Source organism: Zalophus californianus, chromosome X, assembly GCF_009762305.2.
Source record: "Zalophus californianus isolate mZalCal1 chromosome X, mZalCal1.pri.v2, whole genome shotgun sequence".
NCBI lineage: Eukaryota > Metazoa > Chordata > Mammalia > Carnivora > Otariidae > Zalophus > Zalophus californianus.
The window spans coordinates 90,879,979-90,905,672 of record NC_045612.1 but is presented as its reverse complement, the minus strand read 5'-3'; the positions used below and the strand labels follow the sequence as shown (position 1 = coordinate 90,905,672).

Sequence of the window (25,694 nt, the reverse complement as noted above, 5' to 3'; positions counted from 1 at the left end):
AGACAAGGATGTCTACCCTCACCACTTTAATTCAACATAGTACTAGAAGTCCTAGCCTCAGCAATCAGACAACAACAACAACAACAAAAAAGGGATCCAAATGGGTAAAGAGGAAGTGAAACTTTCATTATTTGCAGATGACATGATACTATATGTAGAAAACCCTAAAGATTCCACCAAAAAATTACTAGAACCGATTCGTAAGTTCAGCAAATTTGCAGGATACAAAAGCAGTGTACAGAAATCCGTTGAATTTACATACACTAAAAGTGAAGCAGCAGAAAGAGAAATTAAGAAAACAATCCCATTTACAAGTGCACCAAAAATAATGAAGTACTTAGGAATAAACTTAACCGAGAGGTGAAAAAGACCTATGCTCTGAAAACTGTAAAACACTGATGAAAGAAACTGAAGAAGACACAAAGAAATGGAAAGATATTCCATGCTCATGGATTGGAAGAACAAATATTGTTAAAATGGCTATATTACCCAAAGAAATCTACACAGTTAATGCAATCCCTATCAAAATACCAAAGACATCTTTCACAGAACTGGAAGAAACAATCCTAAACCTTGCATGGAATCACAAAAGACCCCAAATAGTCAAAACGATATTGAAAAATAACAACAAAGATGGAGGCATCATAATTCCAGGCTTCACATTATATTACAAAGCTGTAGTCATCAAGACAGTATGGTACTGGCATAAAACCAGACACACAGATCAACGGAACAGAACAGAGAACCCAGAAATAACCCCACAATTATATAGTCAATTCCTCTATGATGCTCGTCTTCTAAAGATGCTTAACATCACTCAGCCACTATGGAAAACAGAATGGAGATTCCTCAAAAAGAAATACAACTACCCTAAGAATCCTGTAATTGCACCACTGGGTATTTACCTCCAAAATACAAAAACACTAGTTCAAGGGAATATATGCAACCCTATGTTTATTGCAGGATTATCTACAATCGTCAAGTTATGGAATCAGCTTAAGTGCCCATTGATAGATGCACTGATAAAGAACATGTGGTACACAAATACAATAGAATATTATTCATCTGTAAAAAAAAGAATACAATCTTGCCATTTGCAAAGATATGGATGGAGCTGAAGAGTAAAGTAAGTGAAGTAAGGCAGTCAGAAAAACACAAATGCCACATGATTTCACTCATATGTGGAATTTAAGAAACAAAACAAATGAGCAAAGGAAAAAGAGAGAGAGGGAGAGGCAAACCAAGAAAGAGACTCTTAACTATGGAGAACAAACTGATGGTTCCCAGAGGAAAGGTGGGGGGGATGGGTGAAATAGGTGATGGGGATTAAGGAGGGCATTTGTTGTGATGAGCTCTGGGTGATGTATGGAACTGTTGAGTCACTCTATTGTACACCTGAAACTAATATAACCCTGCATATCAAACTCTACTGGAATTTAAATAAAAGCTTAATAATAAAAGTAAAAAAAAAAAAAACTCCTCAGTAAACATACACTTAAGGTTTGTGCATTTTATTGAACATAAATTTTATATGAAAAGAAAAAAACCTGTAAATAAATGTTAAGCATGATTTAGAGGGAAGTTAACGTATGTCCCCGACTTTCTTTGAGATGCACCAAAATTAAGATGCATTAATGGACGGACAGAGAGATGTATGAATGGAGAGTTGTGTGATAAAGCAAATATAGTAAAATGTTACTGATGCACCTAAATAGCAGCTATATGAATGCTCACTCTTCAATCTCTTCCAATTTTTTGAATATTTTGACATTTTCCTAAAATGGTGGGGGGAAATAAATGGGTAAGCCTACATTGCTAATTTGATAAGAATTTGAAAATTATTAATAACTATTCCATCCCCAAGTTTAATTGTAAAACTCTAGAGTTCTGTTAGCCTGCAATAGCATGTAAATATTCTGGCCTGCAATATAAAATTCTGGCCTGCAGTGTAAGAATTTTAAGTAAGCACATTAAAATTACTCAACTCTAATCAATAATCAGAGTAGAGCCTCAAGTGGAACAACGCATACCCTGCTCTATGATTCTGAGCCTCTTGACTTTTGCTCAGTACATTCTGCCAGCATTTGCCATTAGCTCTTTCTGCAAATTGAAGCAAGAAACAAAAAATGCTCAGTGCTTTTTGCCCAGAATTTTTGGTTTGTTTATTGGGGTTTTATTTGTTGTTTTCTTTTTACTTTTTTAAAATTGCTCATTGTTTAAAAAAAATATGGATTGAAGAATGAAGCATGCTCTATTTTAAACTGCTTGGTGTGTAGCCTGCTAGGATTTCTTCAAAGGATATACAATCCTTGAAATATTTATACACATACACACGTACACATAACCTTTCAATATTTTCATAAATAGGATCGTGTTAAACAGCCTTCTGAATTTTGCTTTTTCTAGAAAACAGCACAACATATATATGGTAGCAGTTAAGTGTTCACCAATATCTGGTTTCGCTCTTTCTTCTGAACACGTGGGTAGGGCCATGTGGTGAGTACTGGTCACTGCACTGAGAGTGTAAATGATACATATTTCTGCCCAGCTGAGAATTTGTTGGGCTGGACCCTCCAAAGTTCTCTCTCTGGCACAGTGATCAGCAACATTTAAGGTAGTGGCTGTTTTGTTAGCCTCAGTCCCTGAGTGACTACTATGAACACAGTTCCCCCAACAACTGCAATGGATATATAGAATGAGCAAGAAATAAACCTTTGTTGATTTAATCCCCTGAGATTTGGGGGGATTGGTTGTTACTGCAGCATTACTTAGACATCCCTCACTGATTCCTCACTGATATACATATTTCTTTGGGTACACATATTTGGTCTGCCTCATTCTTTCTGATGGCCGAAAAGTACTGTCTTAAATTAATGCAGTAGAATGTATCTGACTATTATCCTATTGTTGGGCATTTGATTTTTCCAATGATTTTGCTATTACGAAGCTCGTTATAATAAATATTGTATGCATGTGCACATGCGTGCATGTGCATGCATGCACACACGCACATACACACACACACAGAGCTCTATTATGATCCACTTGTGAAATTTTTTCTGGATAAAAAATTTCTGAGTGCAATTACCAGGTAAAAGCTTCTAAACATTAGCCAGAAACTGCCAACTATCCTCCAAAATGCTGAGCCAATTTAAACTCCTCTATCAAGAGAAAATGAGAGTATCTGTTATCCTACATGCTCACCTGGAGTCAGTTATATTATTCTTTAAAAACAATGCCAGTATAATAGGTGACAATTATATCTCATTGTTGCTTCAGCTTGCACCATAATTGGTCATCTTTTCATGGGTTTAAGGGCTATTTGTATTCCTTCTGTGAATTGTCTATTCCTGTCCTTAACCCATTTTTTCTGCTGATTTTATGGGAGATTTTTGTAAATCCTTAATGTTAATTCCTTTGTTCTTATACTAGTTGCAAATATTTTCTCTCAGTCCGTCCCTCACCTTTTAAGTTTGCTTACTGCATCTTTTGCTATAGAGAAACATAAAAAATTTTCCTGTAGTCAATACAGCCAACTTCTCCTTTATGGTTTTTGAAAAGTGTGCCCTACAACAAAATAAAAATGTATTAAATGTTTCCCAATCAACTGTCACTAAAACCTTTATTAATAATCCAGTCTATCCCCACTGATTTGAAAAGTTCTCCATATCTTACAATAGGACCCATAAGAATGGGTCTTTTATGGACTCTATACTGTATTTTACTGATATTTGGGTTTATTCCTCTACTCTAGTATATTATGTTTTCAAATATCTACAAATTATATAAAGTCTAGTAACTAGACATTAATATTCTTTTTCAACATTTTTCTCAATCCTTTAATTTTCCTGAGGGATTTCATAATCAATGAGCCAATTTCTCTCCCCTAACCCTGCAAAACAATACCAGATCTAACAACAAAAACCCACATTGTAATTCTGATTCAAACTACTTCAAATCTACAGATTAATTTGCACACATTAGAATTTTTATAACAATGTCTTCCCACTCAGAGATACAATAAAGCTTTGAAAGTGTATTCATTTTAGTCTTATACATTCTTGTTCAGTATTTATTCCCAAGTATTTCCTAATTTTTGTTGCTATAGCAAATAGTATTCCCCCTTGCACAATATTTCCTAACTGGTTATTACTGGTACAAAGTCAAACTACTGCTTTTTGTGTAATCTCCTTGTGTTTACTTTCCTGAATACTCTTAATAGTTCTAACCATTTTTAAACTTAGTCTTTTGGATTTTTAGGTACACGATCATATCCGGGTTCTAATTTTTTTCTTAAAGATTTTATTTATTTATTTGACAGAGAGAGACACAGTGAGAGAGGGAACACAGCAGGGGGAGTGGGAGAGGGAGAAGCAGGCTTCCCGCTGAGCAGGGAGCCCGATGCGGGGCTCGATCTCAGGACCCTGAGATCATGACCTGAGCCGAAGGCAGATGCTTAACAACTGAGCCACCCAGGCGCCCCTCCGGGTTCTAATTTTAAAAATCAGTCTTCAGTGCCCTGGGGCGTCTGGGTGGCTCAGTTGGTTAAGTGTCCGACTCTTCATTTTGGCTCAGGTCATGATCTCAGCGTCATGAGATTGAGCCCCACATTGGGCTCTGTGATGAGTGTGGAGCCTGCTTAAGATTCTCTCTTTCCCTCTCCCCCTGCCCCCCACTCATGTGCTTTCTCTCTATGAAAAAAAAAAAAACAGTCTTCAGTTCTACTTTGGGTTATTAATACAGTGATTCCTAAATGCCTATTTCCACTATACCTAGGGTAACAAAATAATGGGGTTTTATGGTTGGAAGGGACATTATAGTGACCTAATTCAAGGGTTTATATAGTCAAGCACCTACTGGGGTACACTGATAAGACAGATGGGAGAAGGTGTAAGACAATAAGGAACTGTCGCGACTGGGAAGAAACAGAGGGAACAGGCTGTATCTAAAGAGGACAGCCGTCACCCTCCCCCAGCCAGTTGGTGCCATGAGGCTCGGTTTCTATTTTTGAAGAGGCACTAGGTATATAGATTTTTGTTTAAACATTAAACAAAAGCCAAACTAAACACAACTGCTAGCTTCCAATCTAGAAATTTCACTGAAGCTAATGCAATACCTTCATTTAAGGCAGTTTAAACTCAGACAGGTGTGTCAGGGATTGCAAGAGTAGCAGACGACAGGCAAGGGCTTTGTATTTGGTTTAGCCGTTTGGTGGGTCAGAATAGTATTTACAAAGTGCCATGACTAAGCAAGTGTTTTGCTTGGTTTGGTTACAGGCAAGGAGTTTAGTCCCTAATGTCCAGATTCTGTGTTCTCTGTTTGGCTCATCTTGGCCTGGATTTACGATCATGGCAAATGCAAAGGGCATCTTTTAAATCCTTCTATCTGGGGGGAGAGTCCCACATTATACTCCCTATCACTCAACATGGAAGTCAGAGCTCAACCTGCAGGACCCAGGCTTTCTTGCCATTAGAAACATGCCGGTGACTCAGGCTCCGCCAATCAGGGAAGCTTGTAGAAGACTTTGACTTGGGAGGGATTAACAGGGGAAACCAGTGAGGTGTAGAGCATGTTAGGTGGCAGAGGGATCCAGCTTTCAACGGTGGCACAGGACGCAAGCGTGCCAGAAGCGGTGGTGGTGATGGCTGTGGTAAGATGGGAGTTCTTGGAAGCAGTGCAAATGGTGCTTTGAGTCATGGGCGGTACAGGGGTGACAGAGGCCATTTTCCCACCAGACAAGTTCTACAGCCCAGTTCTGGGCACTGTTCCTAGAATTGTTTCAGGCTTATTTCTCGAGCCCTCCCAATGATATTGTGAACCACCCAGGATCCTTTTAATAAATTCCTTTTTGGTTTGGCAAGCCAGAGACGATTCTCCTTTTTAAAATTAAGGCTTCACCAATACAAAAAATGCCATCAGGCAGTGACAGAATCAAATCAAAGATCCTGGTCTTTTTGATTTCCAGGCCTGTGTTTTTTCTATGACATCATGTTATTTATATTTAATTGCTTTTATGAAGGCTCAAAATGCTGTTTTTAAAAAAACGTATGCCGAGGCTCCCATCTCAAAGATATGCTATGAACACTGTCAAAGTGTCTATTTGGCTCATGATGAGAATAGATATTTGAGTGCTTCTGGAATATATCTTAGTTTTTGCTTTTGTTCATACAGATTCATAGACTTAAAAGATGTTAGACTTACAGTAAAAACACCCATAACAACACAGAGTTGTTTGAATAAAGATAGAGCAAAACCACATGAAGGGAGAGATAATTGTCTGAGATAAATCAGGATGAGATCATTACAATGTTCTAAGCACTAAATTTATATTCTTCTTCCTTGAAGTAAAGGACAGTAATAGGGTGGATTATAACAGTGTTTCCCAACCTCAGTCCACCAATGATGATGTTTATTTTCCACCTTCATGGCCTCCAAGGTTTTTAAGAGTTTCTTCCAACCTCATTTATTAAAGAATTTTTTTTAAAGATTTATTTATTTATTTGAGAGAGAGAGAAATAGAGAGCACGAGCAGGAGGGCCAGAGCGAGATGTAGAGAGAATCTTAAGCAGACTCCGTGCTGAGCCTCACGTGGGGCTCAGTCTCACGACCCTGAGATCAGGACCTGAGCTGGAACCAAGAGTCAGACGCTTAACTGACTGTGCCACCCAGGGGCCCCTAAAGAATGTTTTCAATGACCTCATCGTAGATAAATCTATAACTTAACTGAAATACTGAAAATAAGACATAGATTTCTATTACTAGTTTTGGTGACACAAAGTGACAACTATTGGGAGAAAACGTTTTTCATTTTCTAGGGTCCACTATACACCACAGCATGCTACAATAAGAACTTTGTATATATTATATTTATTCATCACAACCGCTCTAATATAGTGGGTATTATTATCCCCATTTTATAGGTGAAAACACTGTTCAGCAACTTACCGCTGCCCAGCTGACAAATGTTAGAGCTGAGATTTGGATTCAGGTCAGCAAGTCCAAAATCACATCTTATTTATATTGTACTACTCCTCTCAGGAAGAATTTTAATTTTACAAGGGAAAAGACTTTCTCGAGACTCTAAATCTTAGAAGGCATTTATTACATGGATGTTCATAGGAAATCTCCTGGCCCTGCCGTTGATGAGGGGCGTCTAAGGAAGAACTATGTAGTAATTTCCTACGTGCTTTGAGGCCTGAGACACTGGGTCCAGGAGGTAGCTGGGAAAGACACAGGAGTGAACCAGGCGTGGGCCTGCCCTCTGGGAGCTTGGCCCAGGTGGGGAGAAAAGGTGAGCACGCAAAAAACCAAAATATACACAGGCTCCCTGGGGTAGGGGTCATCTCCAATTGGTAGCTCAAGGCTTGGGGAGGTGGCCAGAGAGAGGGCCTGACCACATCTTCCCTGGCACGGGGCCCGTGCTGCTGCTGCAGCCTATGGTTCAGAATCCAGGGCCCACAGGGGTAAGCCTCACCCTGCGATGTTCCCAACTGCACAAAACGCTGGCCCTGCCAAGCCCAGTCCCTGCCCAACTCCCTGCTGAGATCTGCCCAGGAGCCACCTGAGGCTCTGAGAAAGGCTCTCTGCGCTCTCCCGGACCACAATCAGCAGCTCCTATCTGCCGACCTGACAGACTGTGAAAAGACGGAACTAGTGACCCCCACAAGGCAGAGGAGAAACATTTCCTCCCCAACCTCCCTCCTGTTTCCACCTGTCCCCGCATTGCTTCCGGCCACTTATAAGGTGATTATCTCAAGAAGGCCCACGCATGAATCCATTCATCTGTTATCAGGCGTGGCATCTTCTGCGGAAGTGGTTGATTACCTCCCACTCTCAAGGCTTCCCTGAGAGAGGCACAAATGTCTAAGAAGAAGGGAAAGGAAATGCCTGGGGCTTGGACCACTGCCCCAGTAGCAGGTCGAGGCTCTGAGTCCCCAGGTGCACGCGGACAGTGACAGGTATGTAAGTAGGGGAGAGACTCAGGGCCACGGACGTGAAGCCTGGAGGCCTACCCCTCAGTCCTGTCTCTGCCTGCCTACTCCTGCAACGCAAAGATTTGCAAGGGGGAGCATTTTACAAGTGTCTTTATAAGCCAACATCTGAAGGGCTTCACAATGTCAGTGCCTGGAAAGGGCCACAGAGACCACGACATGGACAAGAGTGAGGTGCAGGTAGGCGGAGTGAGTTGCCCAAGTCGCTTGGCTCGTGAGGGTCAGGCCTAGCTCTCTCTCCCCCTGACTCCCCTCCAGTCAGAGACAGACAGCCCTTCCCCAGGGCAAGGTAATCAATTATTTGCTTGTTTGCTGCACACCTGGCAACTGAACGGTCCTGAGAAATAGGGCTGCTCCCGAAAGGACTCGACAAACATCTACGGTACTTGGCCGGAGCCAATTGTGGGGCCTGGTGAGTTAACAACTCAACAGGGGCTACCCATGGATAGTAGATGAACTGTATTTAATAACTTGTCTCGCCCAGAGTAAGGGCTCCATCAATGGGGACTTCTACAAAAGTCTTCTTCTAGTGTGGTGGAAATAAGGGGGGGGGGGGGTGGGCAAGGGTCAGACCACGACCAAACTCACACGAAAACGCTGAGAGGCTGGGATTGGCCTCTCATCTGGAGACAATGCTACCACCTCCAAACTGGAACCCCCGAGAATAATTCTAGCAGTTGGTCATTCCATTGGGGAATTAAGACATTCACTGAGCCCAGGGCTAGGTGCTGGGGATCGGGCCGTGAACAGGACCATCGAGGTCCCTGGCCCTCGGGAAATTCCTGTTCTAATAGGAGAAGACACACAGGCACACACGCACCAAGTAACCACTATCTAAATCAAGTACCTGCAAGTTGTACGAAGTGCTATGAAAAAGAGCAACAAAAAGCTAAGGATAACCGGGATTGATCTACTTTAGGCAGGAGAAGCCGAAAGCAGGCCCCCTCGGTGGAAGTGCCATTGAAGATGAGCCTTCGAATTTGCCCTGGAATGTGGGCATTCTAAGCAGAGGGAAGGGAGTGTGCATAGGCTTGGAGGCAGGAAAGAGCTTGACACGTTCATTCATTTGAGAAACTGAGTGGCAGCCATCGAGGCCAGAGGACGAGACTGGGGAACAAGAAGTGATTAATACTGGAAACACAAACGGAGTCACATCACTCGGGGCTCAGCCGGCTGCCCCAAAACGTCTGGACCTTACTATTAAGGATGATGGCAAGCCATGGAAGGGTTCTCTAGGCCGGGCATGACCTGATCTGGTTTCCATCTTAAGGAATTCCTGGCCAGGAGAGGGCCTCAAGATGGGGGAAGGAGGGAGGGGGGAGGGGGCGGGGGGGGGGAGGAGCTGGTTCTTTCCAAGCACGCGGTGCCTTGAGGCCGTCCTCCATCACAGCGGGCCTTTCTTCCACCCACGGTTAGGGTCAGGCCTCCATCTGCAGAGCAACTTTTCCTCCTTGGATCTCCTGCCCGGGGCCTAAGTGCCTCCCAGAAAGTCCCATAAACTCACTGAAGTGTTTCCAACAGATTTTGTTAGTGTGTTGGGAGAATGGATGCTTTTGTAAAAGGACACAAAATAACAAAAGCGAAACCACTCCCTCGTTTCTGATGGAAATTTGTTTCTTCCTCCGCAGCTTTCCGCTAGTCCCCTGGCCTGAGCAAGTGTCTTTGCTCTTTCCTCCGTCTCCCTTTATTTTCCAAAAGGCCACGAACATGTGTACGACTATGAACAATAACAAAGAGCTATAAATTCTTATTGACCCCAGAAGGTTGGCAATTCTAAACAAAAATATGTCCTGACTGCTCTCAAAAGAACATTCTGGAGATACAAAAGAGCTTTGTTAAGATAACAAATGAGTTTTGGGGACACTTCGGGCCTGATGGTGGCCTCTGGTATTGATGTAATAGGCAACTCCAGACACAAAGCTGGAAAGATCCCCCCCTCCCCCACCACCCTGTCCTGGACTCACTTCCTCACTGGTCAGCTCACATCTTGACTGCAGCAAGTTTCCTATATAGCTTTTGGCCACTACTGTTTTCAGGAGCCAGAATTCTCAGCCTAAAGAGAAAGTCCCCTTTGTCCTCCCATCCATGATTTAATTTACATTCTCCCGAACGCTCCATTCACTTTGTTTTCAGGCTAAGAAGTCTCACAATTGTACTAGATCCTGAATTTGAATTTCCCTGTGTTTCCACTGTTTGGCAATTTGCCTAGGTCAGCCACTGGACAGTCCCAGAATTCAGCTCTACCTTAGAGAAAACCTTTATGGCTCGTGATTTCTTACTAGAGTTCTAACTACTGTCCTCTATTTTCCCCTCGATTTCTTTTTATGTTTTTCAAAACACACGGATGTGCGTAAGCACACCTACACACAGACGCATACCTATCACCTCTTCTCTGATAATCATGAAGTTTCCACTGTCTTTTCCCAACTGGATCACATTCCTAGGGAGCTGTCCCTCCTTTGTTCCCCAGATTTCAGAGGGGGTGCCCTTAGCCACTTTTTTTTCTGCCATTCTCACCCGGATGCATTCTTCCCGGCATTCCCCTGGAGCCTTCAATACCATGATTCACAAGACAACAGAACTGACTTTCTGTGCTTTTGTCTCTCTGTTCTTGCCTATAAGCTCCTTTTATATGCAAATAACATAAACTTTACTAGAAATGGACCAAACTTGATCACAAAGTAGTACAAACACAAAGAAATGTCAAGTCCTAATAAAAAGCATGTAGTAAATTAGTTAGGCAGCACCAGGGAAGAAATTGTGTTTTGCTCTTTGGACAATCTTGAAGGGAAAACAGATTATTGCTGGCAGCATCTGGCTTACCTGAATGTATTATAGTCCACCATCTTTGTGTGCCTACAGTCAGCAGCCGTAAATACCTGCTTGATCTCTCTGGATTTTGATTCTTCTTCTTTCAGCTTTTGTAGGACAAGTTCAATGCTGCTCATGGGAAACTGGGGCGGGGGAAGGAGGGAAGGAAAGGAAGGATATTAAAACATGCCTGGGACATAGGGAGCCTAATCTTTCTGATGGCCCGCAAAGAGACTTCACGCTCTGAACCCGAAGGCAGCTGGGCATGGCTTTCCATAGAGACCAACACAGAGAAGACACGACTAGAATTAAGTCTCTTTGGTTGCATTTTTAGGACAATGAGTGACATCAGCATAGGCCTAGATCTGAGAGAAATGAGCTTAAGTGACAGCAAGCCACAGGAATCAGAAAACAATCCCTCAGCCTTTCCCCTTGGACGTTGGCCCAATATGTTGGGAGACCCTAATGGAGAGAATGGGGATTCACAATTGGATAAGTGGACCCTCATTTTCTCCAGATCTTAAGAGTGGGCCCCCTGGGACTACTGGCAATCAGACGATGCACCGAGCAGAGCATGGCTGGGTGTCAGAGATCCACATGCACTGTAATGCCCTGACATTCACTCTCTGGCAGCCCCCAGTTGCCGTCTCCTACCCTGTGATTAGGTTTTTGACTCTGTAATAATACTTCTTATTTAATCCAGTAAGGCATAAGCTTGTAAATAATTACAGCTAAGAGCTAAAAAAAAAAAAAAAAATGAGAAGACTAAATATGAAGATTAAAAACACTGATGTTAAATTTAGTATAAAGATCTCTCTTTCCACCAGGGGGTTTGGGACCTGTTGCAGCCCCCATCCGCCCCACCTTTCCTCACTGCCTTTCATCTATTTCCATGATTGGATCCATTAGCTCTTTTGCAAAGATATTCAAGAGTCTATTAATCTTGGGGTGCCTGGTGGCTCAGTCAGTTAAGTGGCCAACTCTTGATATTGGCTCAGGTCATGATCTCGGGGTTGTGGGATCAAGCCCCATGTTAGGCTCCGTGCCCAGTGCAGGGGGTGTGGAGCCTGCTTAAGATTTTCTCTCTCCCTCTCCCTCTGTGCCTCCCCTGCTAAAAACAAAAACAAAAAACAAACAAACAAAAAAACAGTGTATATTAATCTTTCTCTGCCTCAAAAGTCCTTGTTAAGGGTAGTTTTAAAATAATGCAGTTTTCACTTGGGATGCTACCAGATACATCCTACCCTGTTTTTACCTTTCTGAAAGGAGAAAAGCCCTTTATATCTTACAAATATATATGTATATATACATACACACATACACACACTCAAGCTATATGTTAATATGTGTATATAATATACATATAAAATGCATATATAGAATACATATATGTGTGTGTATAATGCACACATGTAATATGTATATGTGTGCATATGATACATATATGCATATACATATATACATACGTATGTTAACATATAGGTTCGCCCTGTGTTTGAAAACTGAATCCAAATTCACAATAGCTATTGTAAATTGTACCCTGACTGAGCTTTCTATGGGCCACACAGAGCGAAGCACCTCACACGCATGATGACATCTCCTCTGTGTAGGAACTCTCTGGAAGAGTCACTGTGTAAAGATGAGGGAAGTGGAGCTCAGGGAAAATACATGTCGAAGGCCTCTCAGCTAGGAAGTGTGCAGCCATGTCTCCTAACCAAGCCTGCTGGTCTCCCGAAACCTAACTGCCCGATCATTGAGCCTCTCGCCTGAGTTCAGTGCTTTTGAAGGCCTACCAGTTCACAGTTTTATGATAAGCCAAAGCCCTAACCCTACAGATGGAGAAACGGAGTGGCGACCCTGGAGGGTGACTCAGACCCCCACCGGCCGTACCTTCTGGCCGTACTCTGCCCAGGCCGTTTTCCTCAGGGACACCAGAGCTGGGCCACTGTGGCCTGACCTGGCACTTTTATAGGCAGCCTTTGATTTTGGGCTCCCCATCAGCCTGGGCCGACACTTTCTCAGAGCTGCACTGTGTCCGGAGGCCTTTTGTGCCCCATCCTCCTTCCTTCCGTCTCCTTTCTCAGGGGTCAGACCTACAGCTCAGGCTCCCCACCTGCTCTTGCTCCTTCCTCATTTATCCTTCATATGCATTTCCCCTGGTACGTCCCTTGTTTATCTAATTCAGCCTTGGCACCTGCTGCTCACAGGACCCAAACAGAGGATGATGGGATATACACAGAGAGACTAATCTTAGGAACTCACCCCTGAGCATTTTATATACAAATGAAACAGAATTGGTACTGTGTATAGACATACAGAAAAAGATACAGATAGATATAATTGGCACATAAACATTATTACTTACAGGCAGACTTTTTTTAAAGATTTCTAAAAATTTATTTATTTGAGAGAGAGAGAGAGAAAGAGAGAGAGAGAGAGCATGAACAGGGGGAGGGGCAGAGAGAGAGGGAGAAGCAGACTCCTTGCTGAGCAGCAAGCCTGACCCGGGGCTCCATCTCAGGACCCTGGGATCATGACTCTAGCCAAAGGCAGACACCCAACTGACTGAGCCACCCAGGTGCCCCCTTACAGGCAGACTTTTAAAATAAATTATTTCTAGGGACACCTGGGTGGCTCAGTCAGTTAAGCATCTGCCTTCAGCTCAGGTCATGATCCCAGGGTCCTGGGATCGAGCCCCACGTCATGCTCTCTGCTCGCTGGGAAGCCTGCTTCTCCCTCTGCCTCTGTGTTCCCTCTCCGTCTGTGTGCTCCCATGTGCTCACTCACTCTCTCTCTCACTCTCAAGTAAATAAATAAAGTCTTTAAAAAAAAAAAGTGTTTCTAAGTAGATTTTTCAATATTAGGCAGTGTCTCTCAAATATACATGTTTGGACAGCAAACCAGTCCACACTTAAAAATCAAGATTTCATCAACGCATTAATTTTTACAGAACAGCACTGCCATACTAGTACTTTTACTAACAGTGCCCAGCTGCCATCTTGTTTCCAGCAAAAAAAACTCCCGGAGCTTGCTGTTGCCAATTTGTCCTTGAATTCTTATGTAGGCCTCAGGTAGCTCCTGTTCTGGAAAGTTGCAACCGCAGCAACTATTGGGTTCCCTTGGGGTTTCTGTTTGTTCAGTTCTTGGCCTTCTGTGCAGGCCTGTGCCAATTAACGGGGACGGCACAGTGTGTGGCACCAGATTTTCTTCCTTTCCTATAGTCACTGAATCTCTTTATGAAAACATTGTCAGCGTCAGCAGAAAACCCAGGAAACTTGATTCAACCCTGGGCCTGCCTCCTGCCTGTGCCCGGCATCCATGCCGCTGGGCAGTGGAGGGCCCAGCGTGGAAAGAGAGGAGATGGGGACCTGTGGCCAAGTCGCGCAGATCCATTATTCATGGCCACGTGTGTGAATGCACAATGTAAGACTGGCAGAAAGAAGAAAAGGCCTAGAGAAAGAAAAACACAGACTGCAGAGCGCTGGGGGCTAGCCGAAAGTTCCACAGTCAGCTCACCTTATCTGAATTCGTTTCCATGTAGTTTAAGGTGTACTCGTCAGCATTGAGCAAAAGAAACAGGTAGCCATTCACGTTCACTTTGGCTCCGATATACAGATCCTCGGCCTTGATATATTCTGATAGTTCACTTTTAAAGACCTCTTGTCCAGGCTTCTTAACACGAATTCTTTTCAAGAACTTCCCACCAGTAATCCCTATAGAAAAAGAGAAAAGTTAATGAGTAGCCTTTATTCTTCAAAGAACCATACAACTTGCCTTTAGAGTTCCTTCATGCTCAAACACAGACCATACAGCTTAGCTTGTGAACTCACACTGCCTATTCTTCTCAGACCCAAGGGGAGAATGAGGCAGTGGGTGAACAATAGACTCCCTAGGTGAATGTGTAAAGAAAAAAAAAAGAGGTACGGCATCCCAGCCTTTTCTTTCCCCTCTCTACTCCCTTCCCAGTCCAAACACTTAAATAAACACTTAGTAAGTGCCTGCTATATGCCCAGCAGCATACTGAGAACCGGGACATTCGGAAGATACCCCACTTCAGCGCACGTTTGAACAGTACCACGTAGAAAATTCCCCACTTGAGCTTATTTCTACCTATCTGTCCCAGATGATGTCTTATATTTATTCTGACATGCGGATTAAGTGTAGGACGCCTAGCTTCTGGAAAGGAGCCTACTTAACTGAAGATAACTCTGGGAGTTCTGTAACTTTTTTTTCCTACAGGCTAAATATCTTTGCTTCTTTTTGCAATGCCACATATTTCTTACTTTTCAGAATTCTGACCATTTCATCTGCTCTCTTCTGGGGATTATTTGGGCTTGTTTTTGTTTTTTTGTGGTTCTTGGAAAGCAGCAAGCAGAAGTGAAGATGAAACTCCAGGATCTTCTCACTGTTATTGAACTGAAACCTTCAGTCATCTGAATACAAGCTGAAGCCAGATGAGCTTTGAGGGTCAGCTTCATTACACTCCTGCCACATTCAAACCCCAGAGGTGGTGGAAAGACACAGGCTTTGTAGCCAAACAGAGCTGGAGTCTGTCCTGGTTCTGTCGCTTGCTGGATGATCTTGAGGAGTTATTTAATCTCCTGGAACCTCTCTGAATTCTCACCAGTAAAACGGGAATAAAATTTGTAGGAAGCCATGAAAATGTGCCTTTCAGATCACCTATTGCGGAGAACGTAGTTGACAAAGGCCCCCGTCGCTATGCTCTGAAACCTATCCCTGGGTTTGGACTGAGGTCATGCTTCCCACAGGCTGCTGCCGACAAACGACAGGATAATGCAGGGACAGGAAGGTAGGCCCATTTCCGCAAGATGGAGGCTCCTCCGATTAGAGACTTTAGCACTCGGGTTCCTGGTCAGCCTTGCTGAAACTTGCTTAGACTCTCCCTGCAATCTAAGACTTTCTTTCCTTTCTTCCTTCCTGCTGTCCTTCATAGGAGTGAGACCTACACTGCAGTCCAATGGCTCTCCTGTCCTCTTCTGGCTGCTTCCACAATCTCCCTTGCTGGCATTTTCCCTAATAAATCTCTTGTATATTCAGTCCCATCTTGGGGTTTGCACAAAACTTAACCTCATGAAATTTTTCTAGGGATAACAGTAGGTAATTGTGGCTGCTATTATCACTAGTAAGTTCGCAATTGATGTCTATCACCCTGTTTTATGAATGCTGCAGTCTGTTTGGCCATAATCTTCCCCACTCTAGATGTACAGAGTTGATTTTTTTTTTTTTTTTTGGTAGGCTCCACACCCAACATGGGGCTTGAACTCACAACCCTGAGATCAAGAATCACATGCTCTACCAAGTAGGCACCCCCAGAGTTGATTTTTTGACCTTTAAGACTATGACTTTCTACTTACTCTTATTTGATTTCATATTTCAGGATTTGATCCATCCATTCAAATCACTATGCAGCCTGACTTATTCATACAAATTATTCTTTATTCATTGGTGCGCAGAGTGGCTCATAGCAGCTCATAAGGGCTGACTATTAGATTTTTAGGGATTTCTGCAAGCCAGTTGTTAGTGTTGGTTGCTTGAAATTGACTATGGTTGAGGTATCTGCCCCATGATGACTGGCAAGTGTTACAGATCGGGGCTTTTAAATTTTTTTCAGAGAGCCAATCCACCAGCACACCACTGATTCTTCTTCCCAGATGTGTCTTCAGTACAGATAAAAGTTGTAAATGTGTTGGGACAACGAGCAGAGCCCTAGCGTTCCATAATTCGGTAAGTCAAAATCAACAGCTCGCCTCAGCAATGTCCACAGCATCAGCACGCTGCAGAGAGGCATTCCGTGGCCCTGGGTGCTGGAACCTTGGCAAGAGCCTCGACAGACAGAGAAGCCAGAGGCAGACAGACTGTGAAGATTAAATTTGTTAAAATCTGGGATCGTCTTATAGTTAAGCAAATATTTTGTAAGTGGTACTATCAAAAATAGAGATTTCCTCTTGTCTTTGCATGGAACTGGCGGTAGACAGATGGTGATTCCGAAGCCCCTGGATTCCACAGAGGAACCTCAGAGGCCACAGCAGAAAGGGGAAGAGTTTCCAAAAGGAGGCATCCAGAGTCCCCCAGCCCTGAGCCAACCAAACTGTTCCTGTTCCTCTTTCATCATTTTATATGTCTGGGTTCCCATTTAAGAGAGCTTTGTAAAATGAACTCTGGTGGTTTAAAAAAAAAAAAAAAAGGAAAAGAAAAGAAAGCCACTATCTTAGTCATCTAGGCTATAAAACCAGACCACGCTCCCTAACTTTCAAAATGAAGAGACGGTTCCTTGGTCTGAGAAAATTGCTGTAAGAGCTATGCCTCTTACCTGAATTCCTCTCTATATGTTCAAACACTGAAATCGTGTCATCACTGAGAAAGTACGAAATAACAAACATCCTGTCCACGTCTGCATATTTGTGTGTGAAGAGTTTTGCAAAAAACCGGAGTGTATTGCTTATGTTGCCATAGCTAAATGGAAGAGAAATGAAGGTTACAGCCTTATTACATATGTTTAAAAAAAAAAAAAACCTGCAAAAGGTGTGCTATTTTTTTTTTTTGAGGTATAATTGACTTACAACATTATATTAGTTTTGGGTATACAACATGATTTGCTACGATCACCGAAATAAGACTACTCAACATCCATCACCCCATATAGTTACACATTTTGTTTCTTGTGATGAGAAATTTTAAGATCTACTCTCTTTGCAACTTTGAAATATGCAATACGGTATTTTTGACTATAAACACCATACTGTATTTTACATCCCCAGGACTTATTTATTTTATAACTGCAAGTTTGTACCCTTTGACCCCTTTCACCCATTTCACCCACCTCCCCCATCTGCCAGGTGTGCCATGGTTTTAAGAGAGTAGCATAAACTCTCTGAGGTTGAAAAAGTTCAACCACCTTCTTATTAAGGCTTTAGATCTATATGCAGAGGAATTTTCTCAGTTTATTAAAATCTCTCTTATTCTTTAGATGTCCAGGGTAACCCACTGGGAAAATGTACCCAAAACAAATGTCATAAACACACTCCTCAAACCAGCTGCATTGAACAGCTGTTTCCTACTCACGAGGCTGGTCAGCGACCACAACAATCATGTCAGCAGGAAGGACAGCACCTGGCCTTCACTGGTCAAGCAAGCAAGAGGATGTGTCCTGCCAGTGCCTGGAGCCACGACCCCATGTCCACCTCCCACGTTCTCAGGCCCATTTCCTTGCTTCCTTCCAGCCCCACATCCTCTCCTCCCTGAGCCACTCTCCCAGCTCCCCAGCATCCCTCCAACTCCCTTCAAGAGAATAATTACCTCTTCCCTTTCAAATGCTAGATTAAATAATGCCAGATTAAATATAGCACTTATCAGCCATACTGTGAGTAGCTATTACAGGCCTGTTTTCCCAGGGTAAGGACTATGCCTTATTAACCATTGACTAATACAATACTTTTTACATTATAAGTACTCAATAAGTGTTGGTAGAAAGTTGTTAAAAGATCCATATAAATTGAAATTTGCACTCAGACCCTACACATGAATAGAATAGTACAGTAGATTGAAGAAGGGATAGAGTTCTAGAATCAAAAGTTCCCAAAGTTGACTGCCTGGTCATTGAAGAAATTAATTTATGGTCCATCAGCAGAAGCATGTCTGTGGAAATCAGCTAGTGAAAGGTGGCCTTTGTAAAATGTTAAACCCATGGGGAGGTCTTTGGTAACCAAAATCATTACATCAAGGAGGCACAGAATAAAATAAACCATGAACTTCATCAGTTCCCTGTCACAACTCAAAACAGGGAGGCCCTCGCTTTCAGATTCTCCTATGCCGAGTTCATTCTTTCCCTGTGGTCACAGTGATGAAAACACAACAAAACAACAACAAAACAGAACCCGTATTTCCGATTTGCTTTTCTCTGCCTCTTTCTCAGACTGTCCAAGGTAGAAGGGCTGAAAAAGCATGGCGCCAAAATTCCCAGCTATGCTGGCATAAGGCCTCACATGAGGTGGAAAGTAGCAGTTTGGGAGGCTCGCCTCGGGGAATCCCGGGGCGAAACAGCCAGGGCTCCACAGCTCTGTCTTCTTAGTTCCTAGTTTCCCTGGCTTCAGAGAGACGTCAGATAGCATGGGGGCAGCTATACCTTGTCAGTCATCTTCTCAGGTACATAACTGGATTTATAACCAACAAACAGATTTGGTAACCCCCCATCTCATGAAGGAGCCATTAATTTTCACAGATACCAAAAATATCACTGAAACAACTGAAGGAGGTTTAACATCAGGCCAAATGAACATAACTGTAAATATAGCTTCTTCGAACTTAACATACGTTTAAGAAGTGTGTATGTTAAGTGTGGGTTTTTTCACTTTCAAAATGCCATTTTTTTTTTTCACCTAAATCTTATGTTCTGGAGAGCTCGTCAGTCAGGAATATAATTTACTCAAACAAAATCTTTAGAGCAGCAGTTCACAAAGTTTGTTGTATTTCAAAGTCACCTGGGGAACTTGTTAAATATACAGAATCCAGAGTCCTACCCCCAGAGATATGGATTCAGTAGTTAGCTTGCATCCCCAGAAACCTGCATTTTTAGTAAGCTCCCCAGGAGGTTCTGATGAAGTAGGCCCCAGAGCCCACTTTGGAAAACACTGCAAGTATCTTTAGCTATTTCCGTGACTAATAAGCTAATTATCAAAATTCTCCAAACTCTCTTTTTATCATAATACTCCTCACACTCAAAAAACTAGCATTTTCCCTGCTTCCTATTATACCACCTATATTGCTCTGTCTGGCTTTCTGGGCCATGGATAGGTTCAGACACACCCACCTACAGCTACCTGTCATAACCACGCATAACATACAGGTGACCCTTGAACAACACAGGTTTGAACTGCACAGGTCTACTTAGACGCAGATTATTGTTGTTGCTGTTTTATAAATACAGTACCCTACGAGGAATCACTTGGTCAACCACTTCTCAGCGTATGTTCACTCCCTTGGTGATCTCTTCTAGTATCAAGCCTTTAAATACCACCTACATGTCGATGACTTCCAAACTTCTATCTTTAACTCAGACCTCTCTCCCGAACCCCAGATAGATATGGATAGATCTCCAAATGCCTACTCAGTATCTCCATCTGATAGCTAAGAGACATCACACACTTCACCTGTGCCCAAACTGAACTTACTCTTCTACCTAGTAGGTCTTTCCCATCTCGGTACATGGCAACTCTATCCTTCCAGTTGCTCAGGCCAAAACCTTGGGGAGTCATCCTTAACGCCTCTCTGCTTTTGGACTTCATGTCCAAATCTGTCAGGGAACCCCATTAGCTTGACCTTCAAAATAGTTCCAGAATCTGCTATGTCTCATCACTTCCACAGCACCCACCCAGATCCGAGCCATCGTAACTTTTCTTTTGGATGACTGTGGTGGGCTCTGAACTAGTCCTTACTCCCACCATTGCCCTTCCACACTCTACTCTCAACACTGCAGCTGGAGTGATTCCTTTAATATGTAAATCAGATCAAGTCCCTCCCCCCTGCTCTGATTTCCCAACGGCTCCGCTTAGCACTCAAAGTCAAAAGAATCCTTATAATGGTCTGCAAGGCCCTATGGCGTCCGATCCCCCGGTTCCCTCTTCTAATTTATCTACTCTGCCCTTTACTCACATCTTCTATCCATGTCAGCCTGCTCCTTGCCCAGGGCCCTCACATCAACTGTTTCTTCTGCCCAGAACATATTTCCTCTCCTTAGTAAGGCCCATCCAGACCACACTATTTTTAAAAATGAAACCGGAGGTGCTCCTCAGCACTGCCCTGTTAGTTCCTCTTTATTCTTCTCATAGCAAATTCTTACCTGCTTTACTTTGTCCATGGTACTTAATACATTCTCCATACTTACAGAATGCACTTAGGGGTTTTCTGTGGTGTGCACTGTCTGCCTCCCCCAGCTAGACTAGGTCCTATGAGAGTAGGGCTGCGTGTCTGCTTTGTTCACTGATGGATCCCAAGCTCCTAAATCAGTGCTTGGCACACGGGCAGGTACCCTGTGAATATTTGTTGACCAGGAAAATGAATGGCTTGCTCAGGGCTATGTACCCACCGAAAACTTCAAAAACAGCAAAAGCTATATACTCTTAGGGTTGGGAGAGACATGAAGGCTTACTTTTATTGATGAAAAAATAACTTTTTAAGAGAAAACAGCATGACTGATGGAGACAGCAGGTGGACAACATCTGAAGCAAGTCAGAGATTAAGATTAAACCGTGAATTTTTGGATGCTCTATGGCTATGAATAGCACAAGTCTGGGATAATAGCCTTCCTGGTGGGAAGTCATCTGTCTCTTCTATCCAGAAGAACTGGAAAGGTGAAGCTTATTCTATTTGCTTACTTATTTATCCATTCCTTCTCTTCTTGGACAAAATATTTAATGAGCCCCAAGCATGTAGCCAGTGCTGTTCTAACTCTGAGGGAAGCAGTAAAGCCTGTCCCTGCCCTCAAGGAGCTCTTGATCTAGGGGGACACCACGATTACATAAACAAGTAATTGCCACACACTGTGAAAAGTACAGGCTCTGGGGCAAGAAAGGTAAACTCCAGGAGTCAGACTTCTCTGGGTTCAAATCCCAGTTCAACTAAAAATTAGCTGGGTGAGCTTAGGCAAATTGCACAACATCTCTGACCCTCAGTTCCCTCATGTGAAGAATGTGTACGATAATATTATTTACTCTATGAGGTGGTTTTGAGGAGTACATGAGATCAAGTATTATAAAGTAGTTAGTACACCATAATCACAAATTGCTTATTAGTAGTAGTAATATTATTATTATTATTATTATTATACTACTAGAGGTACGACCAGCAGAGTATTGTGAGCACACAGAGAACAGAGTAATTCTACCAGTGCAGCAAGAAGGATATTATTCTGGTTCTCCCAAATCAGACTAGACAATCTGCCCAGCAGGCCACCACAGTGAATTTTTACCCAGAAAATAAAGGCCTTCATTCCATCAAAAACCTCATATGCTCTAATTTGGAACTATTTCCTCCTCCAGCGATTCAAAGTAGATCACCGGTAACCTCATACAACGATTAGCACCCAGGAAATTTCTAACAGCAACATACATATCAACATATGTCACACACAACTGCACATCACAATTCACAGTTTATTTGCATGAAGAAACTGTTTTTTGCATGCTTTGTGGGATCGTCTTCCTTAGGTTCTCACAGTTTTAAAACCTTAAGTTATTCAAACTCATGTGTAAGTCTCCAGCTGAATGTGCCAGTTACTATGGAAACAAGGTCACTGTGTGGGAGGAGCTTGAGGGAAGTGTATTCCTGGCACAGAGCGAGCAGTGGACAGAAAGAAACAAAATTAGACACATTTGTGCCTGTACCACCATCATCCAGCCCCGACAGCAGGACGAGAACGTGGAATGCTGTCTACAGTCCGTGCTCTGTGGGCAAGTTGATGTGGTGTAGACAGAAAGAGAGACCAAGGCAACTACCCACAAGGAGCTGTTTTCCCCCCGGGTTCCAGAAGCAACACCCTAGATCATATTTCATCTTGTTTACTTATAAGAAAAATTTCCTCTCCTTTTACAATAGGGACATTCTTCTTGCCCGCCTCCTTTGGGTGGCTGCCCTAAAAAACAGCAGCTGGTGAAAAGTATCCATCAGAAGTCCTGCCCTGGAACCTCACTATAAACTCTGTTATCCATAAGGAGGATGGAGTATGAGTTGGGGTCCCTCTTATGTGATGGAAAGCAGTGGTTCTCAAATTCTGGTGCACATCAGACCCTGGAAGGCTGGTTAAAACACAGTACCGGGTCCCACCACCTCCACTCCCCTCCCCAGAGTTTCTGCCTTAATAGGTCTAGGATGAGGCACGAGTTAGTGTTTCTACCAGTGTGGGGAGTTGCATCAATCCTAAGACTTATAAAACAGAACCCTAAAGTCCTTCAAAATAAAGGATTAGGTTTTTTTTTTAAAAGATTTTATTTTTATGTCATCTCTACACCCAACATGGGACTCAAATCTACAACCCCGAGATCAAGAGTCACATGCTCCACCGACTGAGCCAGCCAGGTACCCCAAGGATTACTTCTTAAAAGTTTGCAAAGGCCATAATGTCAGGGCAAAGACAACCTTTTAGACATGTCTATACAGTTCTTATTATATTTTCACCATCTTTACAAATACGGCAAAATGATTATTCTATGTCAAAATGTTCTGTGATTGTATCCAATCCCATTAAATTTTTTTCCCTTTAAATTTTTTTATTGTTATGTTAATCACCATACATTACATCATTAGTTTTTGATGTAGTGTTCCATGACTCATTGTTTGTACGCAACACCCAGTGCTCCACGCAGAACGTGCCCTCTTTAATACCCATCACCAGGCTAACCCATCCCCCCACCCCCCTCCCCTCTAGAACCCTCAGTTTGTTTCTCAGAGTCCATCATCTCTCATAGTTTGTCTCCCCCTCCGATTTCCCCCCTTCATTCTTCCCCTCCTGCTATCTTCTTCTTCTTCTTTTTTTTCCTTAACATATATTGCATTATTTGTTTCAGAGGTACAGATCTGTGATTCAACAGTCTTGCACAATTCACAGCGCTCACCATAGCACATACCCTCCCCAGTGTCTATCACCCAGCCACCCCATCCCTCCCACCCCACCCCCACTCCAGCAACCCTCAGTTTGTTTCCTGAAATTAAGAATTCCTCAATCCCATTAAATTTTATATCAAATTCAGGATGCTGTCTTTTTCATCTCCTTCTCCTGGTCTTACTACGTGTTCCTTTATCATTTTTCTCCACCGGTTCTCCTGACTCAGGACTCCCCTCACATGGGACTTCAACGGTTAGCCCATATCCTATGCAAACAACTGCAATATTCTCCTACCACTTTTTTCCCCAACTTCCTTCCCCAGGGTCTGCTTTCCCTGCAGAAGTAAAAAAGTAGCCATGGGCAGTGCCCACATTCTATACACACGATGGAGCGGCAGATTTTTCCTTGTATATGTTAGGAATACTTTTGAAAGTCCATCTTTTGAAATTATATTCGGCCATGGGAGCAAGCTACGGTTACTAAACTCAGCCAAACTTCTCAAAGGAAAACAACATTATTTGTCAAATAATGGCCTGAAAAATATTACAGAGTCACTAAAGCCTCTAGACCAAGGGTAGGCAAACTACAGTGTGCGGATCAAATATGGCCAGCCACCTGGTTTTGTGTGGGCTGTGAGCTAAGAATGGTTTTCACGTTTTTAAACGGGTGAAAACATCAAGAGAATATTATTTTGTGATATGTAAAAATTATATGAAATTCAAATGTCAGTATCCATACACAAAGTTTTATTGGAACACAGTCACGCATTTGTTTATGGACTCTATAGCTGCTTTCACACTATGATGACAGAGCTGGGTGGTTGTAACAGAGGCCGTATGGCCTTCAAAGCCAAAAACATCTACTATCTGACTCTTAAAAAGAAATTTTGCTGACCCCTACTCTATCCCACTTCCTAGGGACCATCTTGAGGAGATATATGTATGGAAAGGCAACATGATTGGGGATAATATAGGTTTAAGGGCTCCTAGATGACACATTAAAAATAATCACTCAAGTGATCAGTTCGGCAGCACTTATACTAAAGTTGGAACAATACAGAAAAGATTAACATAGCTCCTGTGTCATTAGGATGACAAGTAAATTTGTAGAGTGTTCCAATATTTTTAAAAAATAAAAATAATAAATAATAAAAGAAATAACCATTTGGTGGTAAGGAAGTGGAGAAAAGGGAACCTTTACACACTGTTGGTGGGAACGCGAACTGCAGCAGCCACTCTGGGAAACGGTATGGAGGTTCCTCAAAAAAATTCAAACCACCATATGATCTAGCCATTCCACTTCTGGGTATATATCCAGAGGAAATGAAATCACTGTCTCAAAGAGATAGCCACACCTCTGTGTTTACTGCAGCATTATGCACAATAACCAAGACACAGAAGCAACCTAAGTGTCCAGCAACAGATGAATGGATACAGAAGATGTGGTGTATACATACACAATGGAATATTATCCAACCATGAAAAAGGAGGAAATCCTGCCATTTGCAAAAACATGGATGGACCTCGAGGGCATTATGCTAAGTAAAATAAGTCAGACAGAGAAAGACAAATACTGTATGATCTCACTTACATGTGGAATCTCAAAAAACCAAACTCGCAGAAACTGATCAGATTGGTGGTTGCCAGAAATGGGGGATTGGGGGTGGGCAAAATGGGTAGAGGGAATCAAAAGGTACAAACTTCCAGTTATAAGATCAGTAAGTCCTAGGGATGTAAAGCACAACGTGGTGACTGTATCTAACAATACCCTATTGTATATTGAATAGTTGCTGAGAGACTAGATCTTAAAAGTTCTCATCACAAAAGAAAAAAAATTGTTAACTGTGGGAGGTGACTTATGTGAACTAATCTTCTGATGGTGATCATTTTTTCAAAATATATACATATCCAATCATTGTGTTGTACCTTAAAATTATATGATATTGGGGTGCCTGGGTGACTCAGTTGGTTAAGCATCTGCCTTCGGCTCAGGTCATGATCCCAGGGTCCTGGGATCAAGTCTGGCATTGGACTCCTTGCTCAGCGGGGAGCCTGCTTCTCCCTCTGCCTGCCTCTCCCCCGCTTGTGTGTGTGTCTCTCTCTCTCTAATAAATAAATAAATTCTTTTAAAAATATATATAATGTTATATGTCAATTATACCTCAATAAAACTGAGACAAAAATAAAATAACCACTCAACGAAGAACCTCTTAATACTTGCAATGTTAATCAGTTTCATTAAAAAGCTATAAAGGCATGTTCCTGAACTCTTAACCA

General features: G+C 42.6%; 1 protein-coding gene and 1 non-coding gene across 2 annotated transcripts in view; one reads left to right on the top strand and one right to left on the bottom strand.

Annotated features, from left to right (window-relative positions):
* The window catches only part of EFHC2 (EF-hand domain containing 2), a 190,788-nt gene that overhangs the window by 66,718 nt on the left and 98,376 nt on the right, over window positions 1–25,694 (bottom strand). The window contains exons 9-11 of the mRNA XM_027608378.1: window positions 17,134–17,276; window positions 14,319–14,515; window positions 10,815–10,945 (exon numbers count right to left, since the gene is read on the bottom strand). Coding sequence (XP_027464179.1) covers window positions 10,815–10,945; window positions 14,319–14,515; window positions 17,134–17,276 — 471 coding nt within the window. The remainder of the gene's footprint in view (window positions 1–10,814; window positions 10,946–14,318; window positions 14,516–17,133; window positions 17,277–25,694) is intronic.
* LOC113931637 lies at window positions 24,434–24,544 on the top strand. The gene has a single exon (XR_003522799.1). It is a non-coding gene; the product is annotated as a U6 spliceosomal RNA (small nuclear RNA).